Source organism: Thermobia domestica, unplaced genomic scaffold (assembly GCF_964235325.1).
Source record: "Thermobia domestica unplaced genomic scaffold, izTheDome1.hap1.1 HAP1_SCAFFOLD_1298, whole genome shotgun sequence".
In the NCBI taxonomy this organism is placed as follows: Eukaryota; Metazoa; Arthropoda; class Insecta; order Zygentoma; family Lepismatidae; genus Thermobia; species Thermobia domestica.
In genome coordinates, this window is record NW_027657008.1 from 20,361 (window position 1) to 46,760 (window position 26,400).

Consider the following 26,400-nt stretch of genomic DNA (forward strand, 5'->3'; position numbering starts at 1 on the left):
GCTAGTGCGCGTATATGTAACACACGATATTCGTCTCGGTGCGAAAATTAAGTGTACTATTGCGGCCGGGTTCGTCTGTAGGTCTGAGTTGCAGTGCTGGACAACAAATATACAGATAAGATGTTTTAATGAATTAACAATTCAAGTAAACATCACTATGGTGGCACAAATAAATCATAAAATGATGTAATAAAGTTTCTCAACCTTTGTCAAGCAGTAGCCAAGAAAGTGAGACGTCCCACTAGTAGTATATAGAACTCCTCTATCTGTATTAGATGTGTTCACTACTGTAACGTAGCAATGTTTTTTTTTAATATTAATTAATATTGAATTTCTATATTTGCTATAAACGTACACATACCATGAACATTGGAAGGAAATTGTCTGTAGTGGACAAAGTCGGACGACGTTGAACCCAGTTATAAACACAGCATTAACTATGTAAAAGTTACATTAAAAATATTGAGATGGTATAATAAATAAAATGCATATTTCTAACTACTATATTTTTTATTAACACATACATATAGAAAAAAATAATATACACAGCTGCCATCTTTCAGTGGTACAATGATTATTTAAATACGTATATACATTCTCATAGACTTTATGCTACAATATATAAAAAAAAAAAACATTCGTCGTCTGAGTGTTACACAAACTAAACTAAATATATGACTTTAATGTAAAAAGAAGACAAAGTGGGAAAACGTTTCATATCCACATTGGATGAAAATGAAACGAAGTCTTTAGTTTTACGTCTCACGATTATGAACATTAGAATAAAGGAGATGGGTGGTTAATGAATGTTAGTGATACTGAAATAATTGGTGAAATGAGAATGTGGGAGAAAATGAGAGGCGAGAAAATCCACGGATACGATATTCTCCACCATAACTCGTGCTACAGGAGACTGAAGTAGGGACTCCTAGTGCCAGAGGTAAGTGCTTTACTAGTGACTCATCATGGCCTCTATAGCTAAGTGAAATACCTCATTCAACATAATATCAACGTCTTTCGAAAAACTTCCTTCATGTTCAAGAACACGGCGGACGTTTGTGGGAGGCGTTATCAGAATGTTGTAATGTCTCCAGTGGTATGTTCATTGATTTCTGAAAAAGGGATTTAACTGCCATTTAATTAAACATATTTCATTATGAAATAAATAACTTAGGAACAGATCATAATTTAGTTTTGTTTTGTTCAAAATTTACATATAGAATTTCAGAATTTGATACAAGAGGCTGATCATACTGGTATATTTACTATCTAAGAAATATGGTATCTGTACATATTTGCAAGCACTGTGCTGTATTTACATATACAGTGTGTACCCTGGGGGACGGTGGTTCAGTGGACTTGCGATGGATCCCTGGTTCAATCCACGGGCAATGAGTTTGTTTAAACAAAATATTATCGTCTAGATTTTATCGAGGTTATTCCGCTTCCCCCACACTTGCATTCTACCAATTATTTCACACTCATTTACTTTCATCGATCATTCGTCTCCGCTATTCTAAACGACATAACCACGTAAAACTAAATATTTCACTCCATTTTTACAAAGTGTATCTCAATTGCTTAACAAATTACACCTTTTTATGACAAAATAATGTTTTCAATCTATGTGATGTGATAATGGGATACACACAAACGGATCTTGATCGATGTCCACTGTTTTAATTTCCTGTTTAAAAGGTAAAAGAACGCACTTCCTTACTCCGTGAATATCGAAACTTGCAAGATCTGAAGGGGAACGAACTTTTAAAATCCCCAGCTTTGAAGATTTGCATGGATATGTAAAAAAGTCAGAACGTACTTGAAATTTAACACCAATGATTTTTATACTATTGTCAACTACTACAAAATTTTTTACTAATACAACATTCATGTCTGGTAAAATACAAACACTGTCTCTTAGTTGGGACACATTAAACTTATATCCGTTAAAATGTTACACTTTGTATTGTTTGCACCTTGGACATAATAAATTAATTAGTGGTCCCTCATTGTGTTCAACTCTACATTGAAAATTATCAGTTGTATTTGAAGAATAACTGCCTACATTATTGCGTTCATTTATCCTATTGAGCAGTTGTTGCAGAGGATGGTGTGAAGCTCTAATTAATTTCTTTATAGTATGAAGAAAGCTTTCAAACGGAAAGGAACTAAAATTATCAAGAGAACCATATTTTTTACAATCACCAGGAATATGTATAAGTGAATGGACATTATACACTATCATTTCTATTCCATAATATGTTTTGCTTTCTTCTACAAATTTTCTAAACAAACTTTCTGAATAGTTACATAAGGCATCGTCCAAATATTTTTGGATTAGTATAAATGTGCCTACAAACAAAAGTAGAAAATGACGATACAATGTTTTCTTAAGAACGAATGAAAGAATGACAGGATTTATATACAAAAGGATTAACCTTAACTCTGTAGCTTTCCAACGATCAATATGGTCAATGCTCCGAGGGCGGCGGGCGAATTCTGAAGGTACCCAGGATGATGATAATTCCAAATAGTTTGATATTAATTTAACTTTTCCTGAATTTAACCGTACTGCTAATGGACCTTTCAGCCATGAATGGAAAAGTCTACGTGTAACGCCAAGGAGTATGAGGTGCATATAATCCAAGGGAAACTGGGAAACTAGTCCAAAACCTAACTGAACTAATGGTGAAATCCCTGTGTGATGATCTTCTTGACTGCGATTTAGAAAAGATTCGTCGGTACGGGCTAGTGCATTAAGTACAGGAAATACCATTCGTCCTTCATAAGACCCCTCAACACAACATTTCTCACACCCAAAGTATGAATTGTGAGGTTTGATATGTTTTACAAATGAACGAGCAGGGGCATCACACACAAAAAAACATTTATGCACTAACAAAGTATATCGTTTACCATCAACTACAAACTCATTTTTAACCAACGACTTTAACTCATGAACAAGGTCACACAAATATTGATCAACATTATGCGGCTTGGAATGACCGTAGAAAGCTGCTACAACAAAAGGTACACGAACACAACTTTCATTTATTAAGCACAAAATTGGCCAAAATTGACTTCTGGAACTTTTGGTAAGTGGGATTCCATCAATATTAAGTTTCAGAGAAATGCTTCTAGTACTTGGCGGTTTCAGTCCAGCACGAATTGCAACTTCAACTCCTTTTCTAAGTCCTATATAGAAGTACTGACCGCCAGCTATATCCTTAATAACATTATTATGTCTGGTCAACAATAAAGTACTGTAGTCAAACGGCAAACCTGTATGTCCATATTTGTGCAGAATGTGGAGCAATTCATTTACTGCATGACACGTCACGTTGTTTTTCACCGCCCACTTTTGAATATCATTACGTATGTTTGGGGATTCAACGATGTTTGAGTCTTTTTCATCAGTTACAGAAATATTGAAAGATACATTATTCGAATTCTGTTCATTACTATCAGTATACTCAGGACCAGACAAAGACATGTTACTGCCACAATCAGACACTTCTATGTTAGGTATTCTTTCACCTGTAAGTCCAGCTTCAACGCTTCCACCATGGTTTGGTAATGAAACACCAACATCACTATCTAACGAATTACTTAAGTCATCAATATTTCTTTTCAGATTTTTATTAATATGATAGTAATCGTTTAAGTTTAAAAAAATTCTTTCCTTTTCGGCATATTGCTGAATTAAAAAAGTAATGAACATATATATACACAAAGTTCTACAACTTACTTCCGAGTGAAGGCGCATACACTCGGTTCATGCTCCAAAATCTGGTTAGGCATCTGATGTGCTTGCGTGTGTTTCCACCTGTTAAAAAAAAATCAATAAAAAATAAAAATAAAAATAAAAAATAAAATAATAAGAATCATCAACATCGTATGAGCTGTACCTGCATAAATTTGAAAGAGAATTCATATTTGTTTTCATTTTGTGAAGGCTACACAATGCAGAAAATAAAATAGCGAAAATCTAAAAAGTGAAACTAACAATGCAGAAATGATCACTCACTCAAGATGCTTCACGACATCACATGTAATTTAATTCTTCGATATTTCAGAGATTATCTATGTTTGCGATCTTATCTTTTATCGAATCTTATACTTAAATAACTACAATTTTAAACATATGGAACATTGTAGAGTACCATAAATAATTTTTTATTCCTTCTTCATTAGGAAAAATATTTTTTTTATCATAAATATATCTGTTAAAGCACACAAAAAAATTTCGAATTTCACTTTATGTGTTAAATACAAGTAACCAAATAGTTCTTGCTGTTTCAGAGTAAGGATATACAAACTGCAATACGCTGGATGGTACGTATCTTTAGGTTTCGAAGTAATCTCCATCAGCATTCAACACCTTATGCCAACTTTCCCGGAGAATCAGTGATTTTTTTTTTTAAGCGTACCCGACACCGTGTTATATAAAGAGGAGATCCAAATCTTTCTATGAGTACAATCAGTACACTATTCATATTTTTATACTTATAACAATATGTGTACAATGTACAAAACAATAATCATTGTACTTCACTTAATACGTAATTTATCATAATACAACTAAATAACGACAAAACTTTCTCATGCAATAACATGGCATGGATTTCTTTAACTTTGTTTTGCAACGATAATGCCGTGCCCCTCTAATATGCATTCCAATACTTCAATTAATAATGCATATATCTTACGTCGCCGAATGCAATCGCAACATATAGCTCACGTGGTTTGAGTAGTTACCTGAAACCTTGCGATAGCCAGATCCGGCCAGCCATAGACATTCATGCGCTGTAGCGACAGGTTGTTCATTAGTCTGTTTCAATGGGTGTAAAGACTAATGTAGCATGTATCCCATATACCAGAGCAGATATACAAGGCTTGACATTTTTAAAAGATTTTTTCCTGGATCCATAACATACAACATATAGATAAGAATCTTTTCCTTCGTTAGTATAAACGATATTAAAATTCTTAATACTATGAGATGGTAAACATATAGCTTTTCTTTTTCTGAACAAGTTAGGGCAAGTGTGCCTAATTTCGCAGTACCACATAACGTGAAGAATTACGAACATGGGAAAGGTTATTAAAGTAGTTCTCCGCATGATTAGCTTTCTTGTGCTTTGAAAATTTGATCCTCTTTTACTTGATCTGTCATGTTCACCTAAGCCTGATTTGTTTATAGCCTTACTGAAGAACTCAATTCTCTTCGTGTTCTATTACTTAATATTGCAACTAGGTCCTATTCCATCATGTGTAATGCCTTTGCATTGTTCTCAGTCGTAGTTTTTGTTGTTTAGCTTGGATAATAATTTATATGAAATAACTAACGTTGTGTTTATTTAATAATAATAATGATCAACAAAATGTAGCTATGATGAAAAAAAATATCGGTGTGTTCACATTGTAATTCAGATCTTATCACTTTGTAACATTTATGTCAAATAGGCCTATAGAATAGTGAAATTAGAAACAAATAGGTAGTACCGCGAAATTCGGACCAATTGTATTTTGTACTTCGCCGGAACATTACTAAATTTCTAACCGCAGCAAGAAAGAAACAACACATGTATCTAGTCAGGTTAATATGTACCTCCAAAATAATCAAGTCTGCTGTTATTTTCCAATTTTATTTTTGGTAATATATACGCAAATATGAAATTTATTGTGAAATTAGGCATACTTGCCTTACATTTCAAATATAAACTTACGTGTGCAATGTCCACAGGATTCAACTGCATACTAGCGAATTACTGCTCTCCAGATCCAGAAGGTTTGACATCACTGTTAGGTCTCCTCCGCTTAGGGAGTCTCTTGGCAATATATGTGCCTTCCGTACTCCTAGTCTCCTCTGGTGTAATATCAGACGTTTCTCCAGAAAGCCTTTCGCTTACGTTGGCTGTCACATACGTAGCTATAATGGAAACAAGACACTGAATGAGGTGGGAATTAAGTGCAATTCTTAAAATGAAAAATGAAAAAAAAAAAGTGCTTTTCCCATAACATCAGAAAACGGAACTATATTTTCCTAAGGTGAAATACCAATACAAATCCTTTCAAATGCCACATCTATCCAGGGCCGTATCTAAGGGGGGGCAAGGGGTCATGCCCCCTCACCAACTAGTGAAATGCGAATGTTACTATGTGAGGTGAACGTTTATAAAACCGAAAATAGGTGCGATCTCTTTTCTTTTCTCTCTCTTACTTCTCTTAACATTTTCGCTTTACACAAGTTAGACAAAACCTTCTGTCACTATCAATATTAGCCAGAGATTCTGGTTCTGGCCAGCGATCAGCCAAACTAAACATATTCTTTTTAGTACTGGTATTAAACTATTATATTTTATATATACTCGTACAACGCGAAACCATATTACATGAAAGTAAATAGCAAAAAGATGCCCTATTAAATTTGAATGGTATATATATAGATAGATAGATAAAATTGAAAAATCACTATGTTTGTGACTCTAAATCTCCTGAACCACTCGACCGATCTTGATCAAATTTTCAACACAGATGAGGTTCAGGCCTGGGATCGTTTATATAATTTACATTTGACGGAGCAACGTGGGGGGGTGGAGCAGGAGGGGGAGATATATAAAAATCAATTTATATAAGACTGAAAGTGATTATTTTTGTAACTTAATGACTCTTGAACTATCCGACCGATCTCAATCAAATTTTCAAGATATATGAGGTTTGGATCTGGAAACATTTTTGTAATTTCACTTTAACGGTACATCCAAGGGGAGGAGGACGTATAAATAAAAACTAGTAAAACCTAATAACTTTTTAACCACCCAACCAAATCTCGATCAAATTTTCACATATATGAAGGTCGGGATTTGGAAGTTTTTTATCGTTTCACTTTGACGAGCCAACATAGGGGAGAGGGAGGGGAAGATATATGTAAAAAAAATAAAAAATAAAAATGACTGCCTTTGTGACCTCATCACTCTTGAACCACCCGACCGATTTAAATCAAAATTTCAACATACATGAGTTTAGGGGGAGATTACTTTAGGCTATTCACTTTGATGAAACAACGTAGGGGAGGGGGAGAGAAATTCAAAAATGATCAAAAATGACCGATATTAGTGTTGAATACATAGTTTTCGTGATCAATGATACAAACAGTGACACTTCTGATACTGTTTCAATTTAAGTTCAACTTAAATAGTTGGGGAGGGAGAGGGTACAATGGAGGGAAGTGGAATAAACATTTAAAAATGATCGAAAATGACTAATATTAGTGTCGAATCAATAGTTTTAGGAGAAGCTGAGATTAACAGTGACAATTCTGATGCCGTGTGCCGCAGCACGGAGGAGGGGGAGGGGGCTATATATAATACTAATAATCAAAAATGACCAATATTAGTGTCTAATTCATAGTTTTCTGGATTATTCTGATGAACTGTGACATTTTCGATCCGCTTTAAATGCAAAATCAGCTCCGCCACTTGCGGGAAAGGGAGAAAGAGATATATAAAAATGATCGATAATGGCCACTATCAGTGTCGAATTTATATTTTTTAGGGTCGCTTAGATGAACAGTGGTACTTTCGATCCCGTTTATATTCAAATTCAACCTCACAATTTTGGGGAGAGGGAGGAAGAGATTTAAAAATGATCGAAAATTGCCGATATTAGTATAGTACTGAATCCACATTTTGGGGGGTCGCTGAGATGAACAGTGACACTTTCGATGCCATGGCCCACATGGGGGAGGGGGAAATATACATATAAATGACGGGCAATGACCAATATTAGTGTCGAATCCATGATTTTTGGGGTCGCCGAGATGATCAATGATCTTTCCGATGCTGTTTAAATCGATGCCATTAAAAACGAAAACAGCATATTTCACAGGTACTAAACACATGAAATACGGAGTTGTGCATTTAAAATTTTCATTTCAACCCAGCGAAGCGGGTAATATATGCTAGAGTATAATATACTGAGTACGGCGCTGTCCTTTTCTTTCAAAAAATTCTGGGTACGGCCCAGCATCTATCAATATTCTTTTCGTACTGTGGTTGGAAAAATATCATTGAATCTTTCGATAGAAAAAGCGGCCTTTCCCTCCGTACTCCCCCTTCCCTTCCAAACCATAATTCAGAAACACACATCAATTTTAATATACAAAAAGCCTTCGCCTGGCTAATTTAAGAAAGGAGCATGAACATTATGATACACTGGCAGGGGTTTCCCCGGGATTTTAAGTCTGGGATTCTCTAATTTTTTTTCTGGGGGTGTGTGAAGCGAATTTCTTTGGGGGGTGTTCATTGAAGTTCGAGGGCGTGTTTGGGGGAGTTGCAGAAAAATCTGACCATAGGAAAGGCCCTGGCCGATTGCTACATCCTATCTAATCCCGGCTTGAGCAATAGATGCGTAAATGCCATAAAAATTATTATTATTTACAAAAGCTCTCCAATTTTTTCCATTTTCAACTTGAAAAAATCGAAATAATATGTTTGAATTGGTATTTAGAAAACTAAATTTCATACCCTCTCTTAAAAATACACATGATTTTTACATAATATATGAAATGTGTCGTAGAAATATAAACATACCTTTTCCTTCTTCTTGGAAAAATAGTTTTACAGTGTATTTACTTCATAACTCCCAAAACCTACGGCAAAAAGTTGTAAACAATCACACTCGGAAGTATATTCATTCTCTGATAAAAGTTGATAGTGTTACACCGAAACAGTTTCTATTTACTTCCTTGTTGAAAAGGGGAGAAACCCTCGCGTAATGGGTTACAAGTTGTCTTCTTCAACAATCTAGTGGTTACCGTGTTTATTTCCAGAAACCAGGAAGACGCATATTTTTTCTATCTTTAGCTGACCCTTCGGAGATAAACCGAACGAAAAAATATCCGGGTATTGGCTGTGACAAATGTCAAATCTTAAAAAAAAAAAAAAAAAAAAAAAAAAGTGTTGCAGTGAACAAAACAGGGCCTTTCTAAAATAGTTGTTACGAATCTGTAGTTTTCGCAAGGAAGCTCGACAATTTTTTTTCTGAGTAATGATTGCAATCTGAAACTAGGGAGGTGTTAAAGGTGTGTGGAGTGAATTTCTTTGGGGGGGGTGTCCATCAAAATTTGGGGGGTGTTAGGGGATGTAGGAAAATCCCTGCACACTGGGACATTCCCATGGTCAGAATCTCATCCCTGAAATACACTAAAAGATCAAGGCTTTATATAGTGGTGGAGTAAGGGCGGGACGAGCGGTGCCCCCGCCCCGGGAAGAAAAATAGCAGTGTATAAGTCGATAAGGGGACCCATCTACTTAACTGGCCCTGGGCACCAATTCACCTTACGCCGCCACTGGCTTTATACACTCGGCGCCCGAAAATTTCACTGCGGACAGCAGAGGTAAATATTTCCGTTTTGCAATGTAATGAACAAACTAGGGAATCCTAACCTGAGCTAATACAACCTATTTATAGCGCTCGTAACGATTTATAGAGCTTCTGAGCAGTGGTAGTCTATTACCGAAAGATAAATGCAACGATTTCACAGAAATAACTTGTTTCCGTGCAAAAAATATATAATTTCACTAGATAAATAACAAACATGGGCATAGCAGGAAAACGTTACATTTAAAAACTGAACTTACGGCTGCAATGTCCATAGGATTCAACTACATGCTGATGAATTATTTGATCTATGTTCTCATATTCTCCAGATTTAGAAGGCGTAGTATCACTGTTAGGACTCCTCCGTTTAGGGAGTCTTTTGGCTATATATGTGCCTTCCGTACTCCTAGTCTCCTCCGGTGTTGTTATATCAGACGTTTCTCCAGAAAGTCTTTCGCTTACGTTCACTGTCACATACGTAGCTATAATGGAAACAAGAAAATCAATTACGTAAGAATTAACTGTATTTCTTTAAAGAACTTCGTGTAATTGAAATAAGAAAATGAATGAGGTGGGAATCAAGTGCAATTAAAAAATAAATAAAATAAAAATAAAAAAATGAATGAGGTGGGAATCAAGTGCATTTAAAAAAGATAAATAAAATAAAATAAAATAAAAAATAAAGAAAGCTTTTTCCATAATATCAGGAGACGGAAGGATATATTCCTAAGCTGAAATACCAATAAAAATCCTTTGAAATGCGGCATTTATTTATATTCTTTTCGTACTGTGGTTGGAAAAATATCATTGGACCTTTCGATAGAAAAAGCGGCTTTTCCTTCCGTACTTATTTTCTTTCCAAACCATAATCCATAAACATATTTCAGTTTTAATTTACCAAAACCTTTAGTCTGGCTAATTTAAGAAAGGAGAATGAACATTCTGACACACCGGGACATTCCGGTAATCAGAATCTCATTCCTGAAACACACTAGAAGATCAAGGTTTTATACACTCGGCACTCGAAAATTTCATTAAGGAGAGCAGAGGTAAATATTTCCGTTCTGCAATGTAATGAACAATCTAGGGAAACCTAACCTGAGCTAATACAACCTCACTATTTATAGCGCTTATAACGATTTATAGAACTTATCTGGCGCAATGGTAGTTTATTATCAAAAGACAAATGCCGTGTTTCCATGTAAAATATATAATTTTACTAGATAAATAAATAAATAAAAAAAAACGTGTATTATACGAAAAAGTAAATTTCAAATATGAACTTACGTGCGCACTGTCCACTGAATTCTACTGAAGGCTGAATAATTATCTGATCTAAGTTCTCATACTCTCCAGATCCACAAGGTGTGGTTTCATTGTTAACACCTGCCTGTTCTGGGTGTTTTTTGGTTATACAAGTGCCTTCCGTAGTCGTGATATTCTGTGTTTTTCTAATATCAGACAATTTTTTAGAAAGCCTTTCGTTGGCATTGCCTTCACACAAAGCTGTAACGGAAACAATAAAAATTATAATGGAAAATTTACATTACAAATAGTCTACATTGGCAGAACAATTTCTAAACAATGTGGTAAGAGAAAAATTGAGTGAAAGTATTTTTTTTTTCAACGTCGTGGGAGAAAAATCGTCTGAAAGTAATTTTTGTTAAGTTAATATGACTATTAACATATAAAATATGTGAAATCTGCATATAGATCTCACATCGCACAAAAAATCTTTACATCATACATGTTTTACGTAAGGCACCTCTCTGCAACACTTCTATGATTATTTAATGTCACCTGATAGAATTGGTAATGGCTAGGTTAAAATCAGTTGGCTATTTGGGGAGGGGGCAGAGTTTGAAAAAACCCGTTTTTTTAAAAAAAAGCCCAACCCACCTGGGCCCATATGGGTTTTTCAGGTATTTTCGGGTTTAATCGAGTTTTTTCGAAATATCTCAATATTTTGATATTTTACGTTGGTATGCCGCCAAAATCTATACAGGAAATTTAGTGTGTCTCGTGCTTGTATTCTGAAAATTTTAACTTGAAAGGCCAAATGGTTTACCCTGTAGTGTGTGTGGTAGAGGCAGACAAACGAGTTGAGTTGATTTTGTGTTTAACGTCCCTTTCAGCAGCGAGGCTATATGAGACGGGACCTACTGATTAACGTGGAATCCGAATCACATGAGCTTCCTCCGGGAAGCAAACCCGGGTCCCACGCCGAAGACGCGTACACTAACCGCACAGCCATGAAGGAGCTTGGTAGACAAACGAACAAATGTAGATCAAGTCATCCAGAAGCCTGACTGACGTTCGCCAAATATGAATACCAAAAGATGTCTATTAATTTAGAGCAAAGATGCAATTCATGTTGTATGAAATAAATAAATGTTTTAAAATGTCTTATATGAAATTAACATCTTCCAGCATAAATAAACCTGCCATATTTTCTTCATGAGGATACGGGACACCTCAAACCCCCCCCCCTCCTCAACTTTCCAAAACAATGCAATGAACTGTAGTCTGGTTATGAACAAAAGAATAATAGGCCGCGGTGGCTCGGTGGTAGAGCGTTCACCTCTAGTGCATGGGGTTCCTAGTTCGATCCTAGCTCGCGCCAAGTGAGCTTTGTGGTGGACAAACACCTTGTGCGTGGGTTTTCTCGAGATTCTCACGTTTCCTCCCACTTTCTTCATTCTGTCATTTCATTCATTTCTCATCATCACCGTCACCTTGAGCATAGCAGACATAACCGTGAGACTAAAACTAAAAGATTTAATTTAATTTAATGTTTTTTCAATAATATAATAGGCGAAAGTTCACTAAGCAGCAGCTGCTTTTCTCTGTTCGTACCCTGCAATTAATTGTATAGACTAAAAATCCCTAAAACCTTAAGATGTGCTATAAAAATGCTTTACAGGAAAACAATATGCAAATTATTTAAATCAGTGGTACAATCTGTTTTCAATATTTTTCGCGCGTTTAGCAATATTTATTTACATGGCTGTATCTGCCAAAATTACGTTAGTCAGTTTAATCTGATGAAAAGCTTATTTTTCTCCTTATGTCACGTGTAATTGTGAGGACCAGATTTACATTTTTCTAGGACCTAGGCCAAAGCACAATTCTGTCCCCCTAGCCTCTGAAAAAGATTATAATTCTTGTTAACTTATCTAATGTGTTGCTGAAGAAAAGTTAGTCATCTTCCCTGTGTTTGTAAATGTAGAAGCACTCAAAGCCATCTTTGTTCCGGAGTATCCGAGTTTCCATCAAGTGCAATGGAAAAAGTAGCATTGCAAATTTTGCTCGCTATCAAGTCGAACAGGGTGGTGGTATAACTTCCTCGAAACTGTTACATGCAACAGCGTACTGTTCATTCACTAATTACATGATTCCCAGCCAATGTAAGAATTTTTGGTTTTTACTTTTCGAATAAGCTGATATTGATAGCAGAAATGGAACAGAGTTAAAATACGGGACATTTCCCTGTTCCGACTAAATTTACGGAGACGCGGGACACTCGGGCCAAAAAACGGAACACTCCCGTTTTTTACGGGACGTATGGCAGGCTTAAGCGTAAAATAAATAGTTTTATTGTTGAAGTATTTATTTCCGATCCTTCTGCGTTTAATTCGGGAATTTCCGGAGCACTTCTTTCACGGCGTGTACATCAAAACTTTCATTAGTACGGAAATTTGAATTCAGCACTTGAAATAGTAAGCGTTACATAGCCTTCGGAACCCCGAGCATTAAGCTTCTTAAATTTGACAAGAATTTTTACGCTATTGCTGGTGTTGATTCTACAGAATGCTTATTTGAAGAGTAGCAACAAATGACTGAATTAAACAGTTATTGTTGGAAAACCAAATTTTAGTTGAAGAACCTTGTGTTTTACATCAAAGGTAAGAAATAATACTAATAGTTTTACTGGTGTATTACATATGTACTATTAGTACCGGCACCTATGACCTTAAACCCGTCAAACGTATGAGTGATAATGTCCCTCGGTGTCGCCAAGTCAACGAGCATACTATTCACGGAAATATTTTCTAAAGTACAAAATTGCTTATTTTACTTCAAATAGGCTATAAGCATAAATCTGTTCTATAACTATCTCAAGGTAAGGTAATTTTTTTTCTTTTAATTCATTTAGTGCATTCAGAAGTTTATAAAAGTCTTATGTTGAATGTTCTTGTATACCTTAACGTGAAAGCTTCTAATTAGCCCAAGGAAAGTCTAAAATCTGATAAAAATCACTTACAATGTGATCACCTTGGTTGTATCAATAATATACTAACAAATAGGTCAAAAACCCAGGTGGGTTTTATCAGGTGGGTCCAACCCGAAAAAACCCACCGGGTTTTTTCGGGCTGGGTCCACTAGGGCAAACCTTGGGAGGGGGCGACAACTCCTCAACTATATCGTTTGTCTTTGTACAGATCCCCTGCAGCCAATAAAAGAGCATCAATATGGAGTGAGATAGTATTATCTAAATGCAAATTACGCATATATTACAAACATTTAAACTAATCAATCTGCTTACAAAACTTTCTACGAATGCATTTCCGCGAAATAAAAGCGCATTTCACACTGTCGTATGTTCACAAGTCCCTATTTATATCCCTAAAAGCCAGGGCACGCCCTCCTAAATTAAACCTGTACCCAGTAATTAAACATCCTTTCTAAACACTTTTACTTAGAGTAAATCTTTTGAAAAAAGAAATTAAAAGTTATAAAATTATGCTAATTTTTGCACCAATATTATTAGCACCCCTTTGCGAACGAAACGCCTGACTTATGATAAAAAGGGGTTCGTGGTGGACATCATCATGCCTGTGAGTTTTCCCAATTCCTTCCACTTTCTCATTCCACCATTTCTTTCATCATCATTCACTTGCTATTTCATCCATCTCCTTTGGCACTTTGCTTGCGTAAGTGTGGGACGTTAACCTACAGATTTCATTTCATTTCATTTTTATGGTAAAAAATCTGTACACTAAGAAAAAGTCAATATGTAGGGCTTTTTCTCACATATCTACAATGTAAATTTAAAGTTGGACTTACATGTGTAATGTTCACTGAACTGAAGTGACGATGGAGGAACTATTTCCTCTTCACTTTCATCTTCATCAGGTATAGAAGTATCGCTATCGTAACGGCGTACCGGTCTACGGCGTCTTCTTTTCGTAAAAGTGTCTTTTCTCACACTACTTTCATCCACTGTTGCAATATCAGAAGTATCTTCAGCAAGTCTCTCTTTTTCTTTGGCTTTCAAATAATCATCTTTCAAATAAACAAGAAAAAATGTGAGGTGAGAAGCAAGTACATTTCTCTACCGCTGAGTAAAGAAGATACCGTATTTACTCGAATATAAGCACTCTTCAAACGTAAGTGCAAGTGGCCGGCTTTGAGAATTCATATATATTATATGAATACAAGCATTCTTCATAAGATTAGTAAAGAGAATTCACACAACTAGCAACTATCATCAGCTGCAAAACCAATGACTAGTAGGTTTAAGCAATACCTTTAACTTGCATGCAATGTTATGAATGAACTGAAAAGCAATCAATAAAAGGAATTTACATTGTCAAATTGTTGTAATGTTAGGCCTATTGTTGTTAAAGGCTATTTACTATCTTAAAAAAAAAAAAGCAAAAAGTTAGCCACCTTTTGGCAAGACTAAATTAAACAAGGTAAAGCTAGAATTACAAACTAAACCAACTATTCCTATCAATAGTAAATCTATCAGAAGGGCATTTGGGCCACGCGCGGAGTAGCAAATGAGTCAAATGTTGCCATCGTTACAAAGTTTGGCCACTTGTCATTGTCTTAAGGAGACACAAGATCATTGATCTTCTCTTCCCTTACAATGGGGCCTGTAGATCAGTGGCGGATCTAGAAGGTAAAATTTGGAGGGGCAGCCAGATTGCAGGTTATAATAAGTATATCTTGAGTTTACGCAAACCATTTTAATTTTAAAAAAGATTTATAACTGATAGCTTCGATTATTTTTGATGATCAAAACTTTAGGGAGCCTAGGCTCCCCGGCCCTGGGCTAGATTAGCCACTGATGTAGATCTTCGCATTCAAGGGAAAAAGTTGATTTTGCTTGTGTGTGAACTTTAGTAGAGTCTTTTCAGTTAGTAGCAAAGGATAGTGTATATATATATATAAAATAAAAAGGCAGAACAACAGCAACAATATAATAAGCTTAAGAAAAAGGTAACAATTAAATAGCATATTCAGGTATTCCTACCACTTATACAAAAAACGTTTTGTGCGATTATACGTGCATGTCACGAATTTTACGCTTAGACTTTAATAAATGTGGCAATATATCCAAGTAAATACGGTACGTTAAATGTCACTCCTTAAGGGTTGTAAACATACATCATTCTACGTATTTTAATTTCAAAACCGTTCTACCTCCATTGTGTACAGAATCTTCTGCTACTTAAAAAAATGAGATTGCTAATCTCACTTGTGAAATAATTTATCAGCTGGAAAAAAGCACAGTAAAGCAGTTATGTTTATACGTAGCGAAGCAAGACAAAAAGGAGCTATCAGTAGGTTAAATGATGCCACTGTTACAAAGGATTATTTGCTTGTTGCAGTTTAACATCCCATAGTTACGCCTTGGCGACTAGGAAGACGTGGACCTTACGGAATTCGAACCACTTTTTTCGTTCAATAATATCCCACCGGATATCGAATCTGGGACCTCGCGCACTTAAGGCAAGCGTGCTACCTACTAGACCAAGCGGGGTCCTTAATTATTTGACACTCATCAGGAGGTACAAGAGGATTGAGCTCTCTTTCCTTCAATAACGTCAGCAGTACGTCATGTCTTTCACAAATTGTTGGTCTTTTTTGTGTGCGAACTATAAAATCCTTGGACCCACGCTTGGTCTAGTGGCTAGGACGCTTGCCTTCGGTACGCGTGGTCCCGGGTTCGATTCCCAGTGAGGGTACGGTTCAACGAAAGAAAGTGGTTCGGATTCCTCTATAATCAGTAGGTCCAAGTCTCCTTTAGCCAACATGGCATAACCATGGGACGATAAACTCAATACCATATCTATAAAATCCTTATTCAATGCACATATTTGCATAATTTAATATTGGTACCAAAATAGGCTTTAGACATTATAGTTTTTGTGGTCCTCATGTTCGATTCAACCTTATCATTCCACTAATTATATCATGATCAACTGTCCCATTTAGCCTACAAGACACACTGGTGGAACATAAAACGGCACAAATTTACTTTGGATCACTCAGTGACTTCAGCTCCAGCCCTTCGGCTGTCAAGGATGCCTTTTTTTGTGTAAACTTTGATAAAGGTAGAAAACAACGAGCCCTGCGGAGCTTCTAACCTCCTTCACTAGCTCAGCAACAGTTTGTTAATTATCACTGGAGATCTTATATGTGCCACCTAGAGTTACCCATAAAACTGAAGGAAATAGATTTTATATTAACGTTCCACGATTTATGCTCCGAGGCTAAAAGAGACGGTGCTAAATACGGAATGGTTTAATGAATAGTGGAAGTAAATGGGAGGACCCCGACAAAACTCACGCATCGGCGTTTCTCCACAACGAATGGGACCGAATCAGCGACTGAATATTGGATCTAAACTAACCTAATAATGCTGCTACTGCAAATACTACTATCACTCTTGCTACTACTATCTCTAAACAGTCCCTACTTTTCAGGGGAGATTGGAGCATTTTATCTTTGGTAGGTGGAGTTCTGGAAAACTGGTCCCCCTCTCCATTGAGTTGTAATTTAATATTGACAAAACAACGTACCCAGCGGGGCTTCTAACACGCCTTGTCTCGCTATCGCTCGCTCGGCAATACTGTGAGAATTAAGTATAGAGCTGTGGTACACAAAAAAACCAACTGGCTATTAACCTGTATGTTGGGATCAGGGTTCTAGAACCTTCCCGTAATCTGTAGACGTAAAATAAGGTTTTAACTTTAGCAGAGAGCTCAGTAACTCTTCACTTTGGGTCGTACATTAGAAGCAGTAGTAGTAGTAGTAGGGTGGGTTAAAAGCCCCGCTGGACTGGGTTGTATTCTATTCTCGAAATTAATTGCACCAATAGTAGCAGTAGAAGTAGTATTGATAGCAGCAGTAGCAGTAGTAGTAGTAGTAGACGGCACTACCAAATTAAAAATTTATATGTCAATATATCTTTTTTAGGAATGAACATACAGAGAAAAATAAATATTTTATGGTGGAACTATTTAGTGAGGCAGGGAAGGTTCTAGTTTACTGGTGCCCAATGCAGGTTAGTAGCTGGGTTGGTTTCTTTCTGTACTAAAGTTTATAAATTTAATTTACACAGTATTGCCGAGCGAGCGTTAGCAAGTGAAGGCGGGTTAGAGCCCCGCAGGGCACGTTTATTTCTGCCTTTATTACTCTCACTCGGCCAGGGAAGGGCGACCAGTAATCTAGAACCTTGCCAGTGAGGCGGAAGGCAGCAGAATACCAATTAGGAAATTGCGTATAAAATGACAGGAACTTTTAGTAACTGCGATTATTTAACAGAACAAAACCTACCCAAACCTAGGCTAACTGAACCTTCTTCTCCTGCTACTACTTCTACTTCATTCTATCTCAATAATATTCTAACCTAACGTATGGTAGAGCTGTCTGCTACCATAATGCCAAAATAAGTTACTGAAGAATGAACAATAACATGCACACTATTAACGTGTGTCAGATTGTTAAGTAATTAGGACTTTCTTGTCCAGAGAAAACTGCATTTGGATGGCATTTAGTTTCTCCGAGTACCTTGTTTTTGTCTAAATTGTGATAAAGGTAGAAGAACAAGGGCTCTGGGGGCTTCTCAGCTCAGCTCAGCTATATTTTGTAAAGTAAGTAACACATTGTAAATCTTATATGTTCAAGATTGGTGGAGATACTAAATATCATTGCCATTGTATTTATATTCATTCTTATTACGTTCTTCTAAATTACACCTAATCTGACCCCTGCAACATCACTTACAAAATACAGTTTTGGAGGTAGGCCCTACTAACAAATAAACTTTATTCAAATAGTAAGATATGATCTACTATTGTGTACACATATTCCCATTGACTACTAAAACTTGCAAAATGCAAATATATTAAGATTATATCTTAATCTATAATGGACAGCGGGATGTGAATCACATACTAATAATATAAACCGCCACGCCAATAATAACACATATTTGTGAAAGGAACAAATATGTACACCTACTTGTTGAATATAAGACGTGACATTGATGGTTTGTCCAAGAAGTCTCCGGCGGAGTATGTAAAACAACAAATTTGCTCAACTTCGTTTTGTCTTTTTTCAGAATTGGCCATTTGCAATGGTTATTTGTAATCCAACACTTGGGAACAGTACTTACGCTATTATCTTCGAAAGTTACTACAGCAAAAAGTTTACACATGTTGCTGAAATAAAGCGAAAAAATAACACAACACTCGATTCTTGACTGTGACTCTTACGTACTTGACCCGCCACTTCGATGCACTATGGGAAAAACAATTGAAAGGAAGGATGCGGTTAGAGTTGGTGGCATCTTTCTAGCCGCAGTTAGTAATTGACAACGGATGGGATACAGATGGTTTCCAACTCGAAGCCGAAGTTAACAATTGACAATTGTTATAAGGGTGGTACATAGTTGGCTTCCAACTCCAAGCCGAAGTTAACGATTCAAATTTCAGATCTGGTGGTAGAAAGGACGGGGGCAAACCAGCGGCTGCCTACCAACAGCCACCAACAGAGTCGGCTCAAGAGGGGCCTGCCACACCTACAGTTTACCTCCTTAATGCTGACCTGTAGCCTCCATATGGTGGCACGTCGCCGTTGGCCCGCCATGCAAAAATTCAGGCCTTGGCGGCCATTCTGCAAGGGGTTAGCACCAGAGGTGAACGCTCTACCACTGAGCCACCGCGGCCCCCATCCCTTTGTCGACTATTCTACTCAAGAACTCAATTTGGGATAGTACAATTTTCATAGCACGCGTAAAAATAACAGCTTAGTTTATATCATGTCTATTCCTCCAACAGAATGCGACATCTCATATAAACTCTCCGCACGTGTGAGATTTTTGTCCTTTGTGGATTATCATTTACTTTGCAATATGTGAACCTTGAATAAATGCCTTGCTAAGCTTTTTGTATCTCTTTGGTGACTGACTTGTTTTTAACTGCATTTCAAGTTTTGAGTGTAGACTATATCGTCTTCCACACCTCTCACGTGTGAGGTTTTGATCATGTGTGGGTCAGCACGTATGAACTTTGAATAAATTCAATTCCAAGATTTTTGCAAGGTGAGATTTTGCTACTGTGTGGATTCACATTTGTGTAGCCAATTTCGAACGTAGATTAAATGCCTTACCACACTCTTGATATGTGTGATGTTTTACTCCTGTGTGGAGTTACATGTCTCTAGCCAAACTTCAACGTATATCAAATGACATACCACACTCAGGGCATATTAATGCATATTAACGTATAGCCAGAGGTGAACTTCGATTAAACTTCTAACCACACACTTAGCGCTCTTTTTTTCCTGTATGGATTAACATGCGTGTAACCAGACTTAAACGATATTTAAATTCGTCATCACACTCGTACCATGTGTGATATTTTGTTCCTCTGAGGATTAACATGTGTATTGCCAAACTTGAAAATTGATTAAATCTTTTACCACACTCCTGGCACGTGTGTGGATTAACATGTGTGCAGCCAAACTGGAACCTCAATTAAATGCCTGAACACACTCTTGGCATGTGTAATCTTATTCTCCTGTGTGAATTAAATAAATGAAGCCACACTTGAACGTAGTGTAGTCTAAATCCTTTACCACACGCTTGGCACGTGTAAGTTTGTTCTGTGTGGACTAACATGTGTGCACCTAAACTTGAACGTTGACAAAGTGCCTTATCTCACTCTAGGAAGGTGTGATGTTTTTCTCCTCTGTGCATTAACATGTGTCTAGCCAAATGTGAACGATGAGTAAATGCCTTACCACACTCTTGGCAAGTGTGGGGTTTTTCTCCTGTGTGGATTAACATGTGTCTAGCCAAATGTGAACGATGAATAAATGCCTTACCACACTCTTTACACGTGTGAGGTTTTTCTCTTGTGTGGATTAACATGTGTGTAGCCAAATGTGAACGATGAGTAAAAGCCATACCACACTCTTGGCAAGTGTGAGATTTTTCTCCTGAGTGAATTAACATGTGTGTAACCAATATTGAACGTCGATTAAATGCCTTACCACACTGTTGGCATATGCAAACTTTTTCTCCTGTGTGCACTAACATGTGTGTAGCCAAAGTCGAACGATGACTAAATGCCTTACCACACTCTTGGCACGTGTGAGATTTTTCTCCTCTGTGAATTAACATGTCTGGCAAAATTTGAACGTCTATTAAATGCCTTACCACACTCTTGGCATATGTGAGTTCTTTCTCCTGTGTGGATTAACATGTGTCTAGCCAAATGTGAACGATGGGTAAATGCCTTACCACACTCTTTACACGTGTGATGTTTATCTCCTGTGTGGATTAACATGTGTGTAGCCAAAGTCGAACGATGAGTAAATGCCTTAACACACTCTTTATACGTGTGAGGTTTTTCTCCTGTGTGGATTAACATGTGTTTAGCCAAATTTGAACGTCGATTAAATGCCTTACCACACTGGTGGCATGTCTAAACTTTTTCTGCCGTGTGGATTAATATGTGTGTAGCCAAAGTTGAACGTTGATTACATGCCTTGCCACACTCTTGGTATGTGAATAGTTTTCCTCCTGTATGAATCACCATGTGCGTAGCCAAACTTGAACATATTCTAAATTCCTTTCCACATACTCCACATATGTGAGATTTTTCACCTGAATGCACAAACTCACCACTTGACATAGTTGAACTTTGATTAGAGCGTTTATTATTATTTTGGTACGTATGACGCTTTTCACTTTCCTGTGTCACCATATTTGTTGTCAAACGTGATCGATGAAATCCTTCGCCAAACTTCGTAGAAGTATCAGATTCCTCATAAGAATTAGAACTGGCTTTATTTAATGTAGCAAACATATTCCCTTGTGCGTGGAAAGCAAAGATGTTATCGCGCCTGTAACAAATTCAACAAACAATGTAATGTAAATGGAGATAATGATTAAGTAGCAAGAAAACATGTAATCATTCGCTGTATTACATGATAATGTTACGCTATATTACATGTTTTATTAGATTAAAATTGTAGAAATATGAAATGGAGTACCATATCACTATTGTCTCAAAATAAGTTCCTGTAGTTTGTTTCACTATATCAAATTAAACTATCATTTATATCGTGGCGGACATAAGTGTATGACCAGGTATTGTCGGCTGCCTTGACACAAATGCACAGTATGAGAAATAAATCTGTCTTATCTGTAGATTCGTGTGGAGAAATAAACATCTTGCGATTCAAAGGTTTAAGAACAACTCAACGTATTAATAGAAACTGTACTGAAAATCATTCACTTATATCATCATAAGAGGAACACGAAAGCGTTTTGAAACTAATTAAAAAATTACATACAACTTTCCAAGCTGAGGCAGAGAAACTTAGAGTAAAGAGAATAAAGACGAATCATTTACAGCGTTGTGATCGTGGTTCAGTGGTCTAGGTGTTGACCAGTAATCTCGAAGTTCTTCGATCGAATACACGTCAGCATTTTTTTTTTTTTACTTTAGGAATTTTGATGGAAATAGATCGGCGATAACACACGCTTCATTACATTCAAATATTTGAATACTCGTTTGTTTCAGCACTTGAAGTATCAAATTTTCAGGTGTAATACTAATAATAATAATTATCTCGAAGAGTATTTAAAAATTAAAAACTTATTATCGCTCAGGTCGTACCATTACAAGCAGAAACGTGATATTAGGCAAAAAAAAAAAATCGGTTTTGTGTAATGTTGCTCATCAAAAGACGAATTTCTCATCTCGATTCTAAAACAAACCAAACGAAATCGGGATGAAACATTTTAATTCAAGACGGGACAAGGTTAACTCACACTATCGTATGCTTTGGAGATGAGAATCGAAACGAGACCAAAACTATCGTAAACATTTCTCATCTTGTCTCGATGCTAGAAATAGTGTATGCCTCTCTTTAAGCAACAATTGCTCTGTAGACTGAATCTTATACATCATTTTGTTAGTTTGTATTTCAGAGCTTACTGAATTATGGTCTGTGGATATATCTTTGTAGCAAAGCTTTTTTAATTACATCTGCAAACTTCACAAGTTAGTTTATAAGAAGCTTTAGTTTTCAATTATATTCAGTTTTTTTTTTACAGTTTTTTTCCTGAAAACGTACAGTAGAATATATTCTACACGAAATATTAGCGGAAATCTTTCGTTTAAATTTGAGTAGCTGTAGAGGTGTCTCATGATGGTATGGAACCCCTTTCCCGAAACCCCTTCGACATCTTCTGTAGCTTAGCTAGCATAACCATTACTTAAAAACAACTGTAATTACGGCTCTTGTGAGTTCAGAATCCCTACTTTCTACACGAAAATTACCTCGAAACTTTCCGTTATAACATTTAACTTTCTTTTATAACATTTAGCTAGTTGTAGGGAAACTTTACGTTATAACATGTAGCTAGTTGTAGGAACGTATCGAGAGGGTATGTGCTGTTGGTCCTGACACTTCTCTCCAATCCCGACTATTTTGTAACTCTTGCCTTACGCTACGGGATATTTTACAGGGTTTAATACAATGTGTCCTCATACGGAATTTGTTATCTATATTATTATTATTATTATTACTGAATATTTGAGACCTCAATATTACGTCTCACTGCCGTAGCAAAGCTGGGATAAATGCAATAAACAAGTGACAAATCTTCCGAAAAAGACGAAAATCAATATGAAGGTTACGATTATATTGACAAGAATCTAACAACTACCAAAAAACACGATTTCAACCACATGGCGACCGTTTTTCGGATTAAATTATAGCAATCTTCCTTCAACTGCTTTTACAATACCATTAGTTATACAGATAACGTGTTGAGTTTTGAATCTGATTAGCCTAGTGTCGACAGTCAATTTCCATCAGATCCTGGGCCAACACAATTAATTAAAAATAAAGCAGAGTGATAGAAAAAAACAAGAACTGAGTAATGTAGATTTTTCATGTAAGTTAGGTAAATATGTTTTGACCTTGAGAGCAACAGAGAGATTAACGTAGCTCTTAAAAATTTTTCTTTTTGTTTTTTAATTCTATGTAGATGTGAGTGGATAGCAAACAGCTGATTGAGTATACACACATACATACATGTTTTACACTATGCACCTTCATGTGCATTTATGAATAAGAGTAAATGTTTTAATACTAATACACAATAACACACTGAGCAAGGCTATGTGATAATATGTAAAAAGAAAACAGATCACGTGACAGTTTCAACACAATAACTGTGCAAACAAACAGAGAACATATTGAGAATGTTTCGGAAAGCAGGAATTAGGACGTACAGAAAATGAGGAAGCAGAATAATTGAACTAGTCAGAAGAAAAAAGAGAAAAGCAATAGGAACAAAGATCAAGGGGGAGTAATATATAGAGTAGGATGCGCGGAGTGTAAAAAATTTACATAGGAGAAACAAAAAAATGCAAAAAAAAAAAAAAAAAAAAGATTAAACAGCACCAGGATGATGTAAGATTGAAAATGGAAAACAATGCGATATACAAGCATCAGAAAGAAACAAACCACAGGATAGGGTGGGAGGGAGCAGAGGTCATACAAGTAGAGAACAGGACTTTGGTGAGAAAATGGAAGGAAGCCAGAGAGATTATGAAAGCACGAGGCAAGGTGATGAACTGGAATGCAGGATTCTCGATAAATAAGGAGTGAGAGAAGATTCTGCTTAAAGAAGAAGGAATAAAAAGGAAGAAGAAAGAAAGAGAAACAAAATAACAAGGAAAGTAAGAATAATTAGAGGACAGGACGCATCCAGCGGAAAAAGTAAACCTTTAATTGGACACGTGTGCAGCTAAAAAGTCAAAGTGAAAGCCAGACAAATGTTACTTTTTAAAGAAGGGGCGGAACCTAATTAAAATTGATCTCCGGACAGTATATATAAGTGATGACCAACTCCCAGCAGCCAGAAGGAGTGGAATTCTGATGAAGACACAGTTATTGTGTAGAAACTGTCACTTGATACTGTTTTTCAAATATTATCACATGGCATTGCTGAGTGTGTTATTGTGTATTAGTACAAAATGGAATCAAGGCCTGATAGAAAAGTTATAAAAAATATTTTATATATGGTACTAATTTATATCTGTGTTAATTTTATATTGAAGCACTTCGCAAAGTGAAGCCTGAGTTGTAAAAAGAAGGATTGGTTGTTAATGGTCGTAATATCAAAATTCTTAGTGTTTCATGTTTTAAGTGCATGTTTCTTATTTTCGTATTAAACTCAGACATTTATATTTTTGTACTTTGAATTAGTTGCTCGTAATTCATATAAATATGGAGGCTAGTGTTTTAGAACAATTTCAAGCAATGTTTACAGAGAAATTAGAGAAACAATGAGAAACCATTTCTCAAAACTGGTAATGAATATTGGATATCTAGGATAAAAGATACACGAATCAGTAGGTGAACTTCAAAAGCCTATAACAGAAACGATTTGGGAGCGTAGGAAAGAGCGAATTGAATGCCAAAGCAGACACAGCTTACGTAATAATATCAAAGTAGCCAATTACTCCTTAACTGAAGTACGCTCTGAATTAGTTAACGCGGCCAATCATGTTGATTCACTAACTGCTGAGTTTAAAAAAAGTGTAGCGGAATGAAAGAAAGGTCTCACTGTGTTCTATGAATACATGGGAACGGCACAGTTTGAGTGTAAGGAAACCAACATAATAAAAGAGTGCAAGGCGGAAAAGAAACCGTAAATACTCTTGAATTCGAGCCGGCCCAAGTTCGGAAAGATATGTGCCAAATAAACCAGAAAGTCGATTAGTCAGGAAAAGGAAATATGCAGTGTAGAGATAGCAAAAAAGAAGAATCGTTACGCGTACCTGTAGACAATTGTTTCTAATGTAATTGTTTTGCCGGCAAGGGATACCGATATTTGACACATGATAAGCGGTAGCGTTGAGATTGCGCGTATCCGCCCTCTCGAAAAAGCCAGGGAAGGTGTGAGAGTTCTATTGATGATTTTGCGTGATAACGAGGTTACAGTGTTGTCGGTTTTGTGTCACAGGCAAATGGTTTCGCGCCACTCAACAAATTCAAATTTGTCTTCGTAACCGTGCATGTCTAACGTAAGTTGCATTTTAGTGCTGCAAATCCATTCCGACTTTATCAGCTTTGAATATTGTAGCAGTTAACGACTTCAAATTCACAATAGACCCGCCAGGCGAATTTTGTTTTACGTAGTGAACGTCTCGTACATAATATATCGGTCGGAAATGTTTACCATAAACAAGCGTAAAAGTAACACTTCCAATAAAGCACACGCAGTCGAAAGTATATTTCCGTTATAGAACCGAAATGTAACACCGAGGTTAAGAAGAAAAATAAGATGGCCAATGATACCCAGTTGAGTTTTCGTAATACACTATTAACGTAAACTCGATTTCGAGGAGCATAATCAATAGAATTAAAATGGGCAGACGTGATCATATCAGTACATCAGATGCAACATTTATTAATTTTCAGTTGCCGAAATGTTTGAATTTTCAAGCTAGTACTCCACTATTGCGAAATTGTAAAGAGCGAAAATTTAAGTGTAGTGCTACTCAAAATGTAGATATATTCATTGCTCATGATGAAAACAATGTTCGCCGACCTCCACGTACAGCGTATTCTCAGCACGCACAACCACACATTAGGCGTGCAGTAGGAAATAAGTTGAGAGTAAAAAGAAAGTGCCTTGGTAAGCGTAATTCGGAACGCACTAAACTCGGTCGAACACGAACTACATGC

At 36.4% G+C, this 26,400-nt stretch overlaps 2 protein-coding genes across 2 annotated transcripts; both read right to left on the reverse strand.

Annotated features, from left to right (window-relative positions):
• Window positions 1–550: 550 nt before the first annotated feature.
• LOC145677741 (uncharacterized) lies at window positions 551–3,766 on the reverse strand. Its single transcript, XM_081748126.1, has one exon. The coding sequence runs from the start codon at window positions 3,764–3,766 to the stop codon at window positions 1,955–1,957; it is 1,812 nt and encodes a 603-aa protein (XP_081604252.1). The 3' UTR covers window positions 551–1,954.
• Window positions 3,687–21,724, reverse strand: LOC145677742 (uncharacterized). Its single transcript, XM_081748127.1, has 6 exons — window positions 18,643–21,724; window positions 14,452–14,670; window positions 10,672–10,890; window positions 9,645–9,866; window positions 5,730–5,932; window positions 3,687–3,826 (listed from the first exon to the last, which is right to left on the reverse strand). Exons 1-5 carry the CDS (start codon window positions 18,836–18,838, stop codon window positions 5,769–5,771), a joined length of 1,020 nt encoding a protein of 339 aa, XP_081604253.1. The 5' UTR covers window positions 18,839–21,724; the 3' UTR covers window positions 3,687–3,826; window positions 5,730–5,768.
• Between the last annotated feature and the right edge of the window lie 4,676 nt (window positions 21,725–26,400).

Bases quoted from the DNA above. Each gene is read 5' to 3' on its own strand.
- LOC145677742 (XM_081748127.1), bottom strand. From the start codon at position 18,838: ATGTGTAAACTTTTTGCTGTAGTAACTTTCGAAGATAATAGCGTAAGT. The intron at 14,671-18,642 runs GTAGGTGTACAT...TTTATTTGAAAG, and splicing joins TCACGTCTTATATTCAACAA to ATGATTATTTGAAAGCCAAA. The intron at 10,891-14,451 runs GTAAGTCCAACT...TTTCCGTTACAG, and splicing joins GTTCAGTGAACATTACACAT to CTTTGTGTGAAGGCAATGCC.
- LOC145677741 (XM_081748126.1), bottom strand. From the start codon at position 3,766: ATGCGCCTTCACTCGGAAGTAAGTTGTAGAACTTTGTGTATATATATG.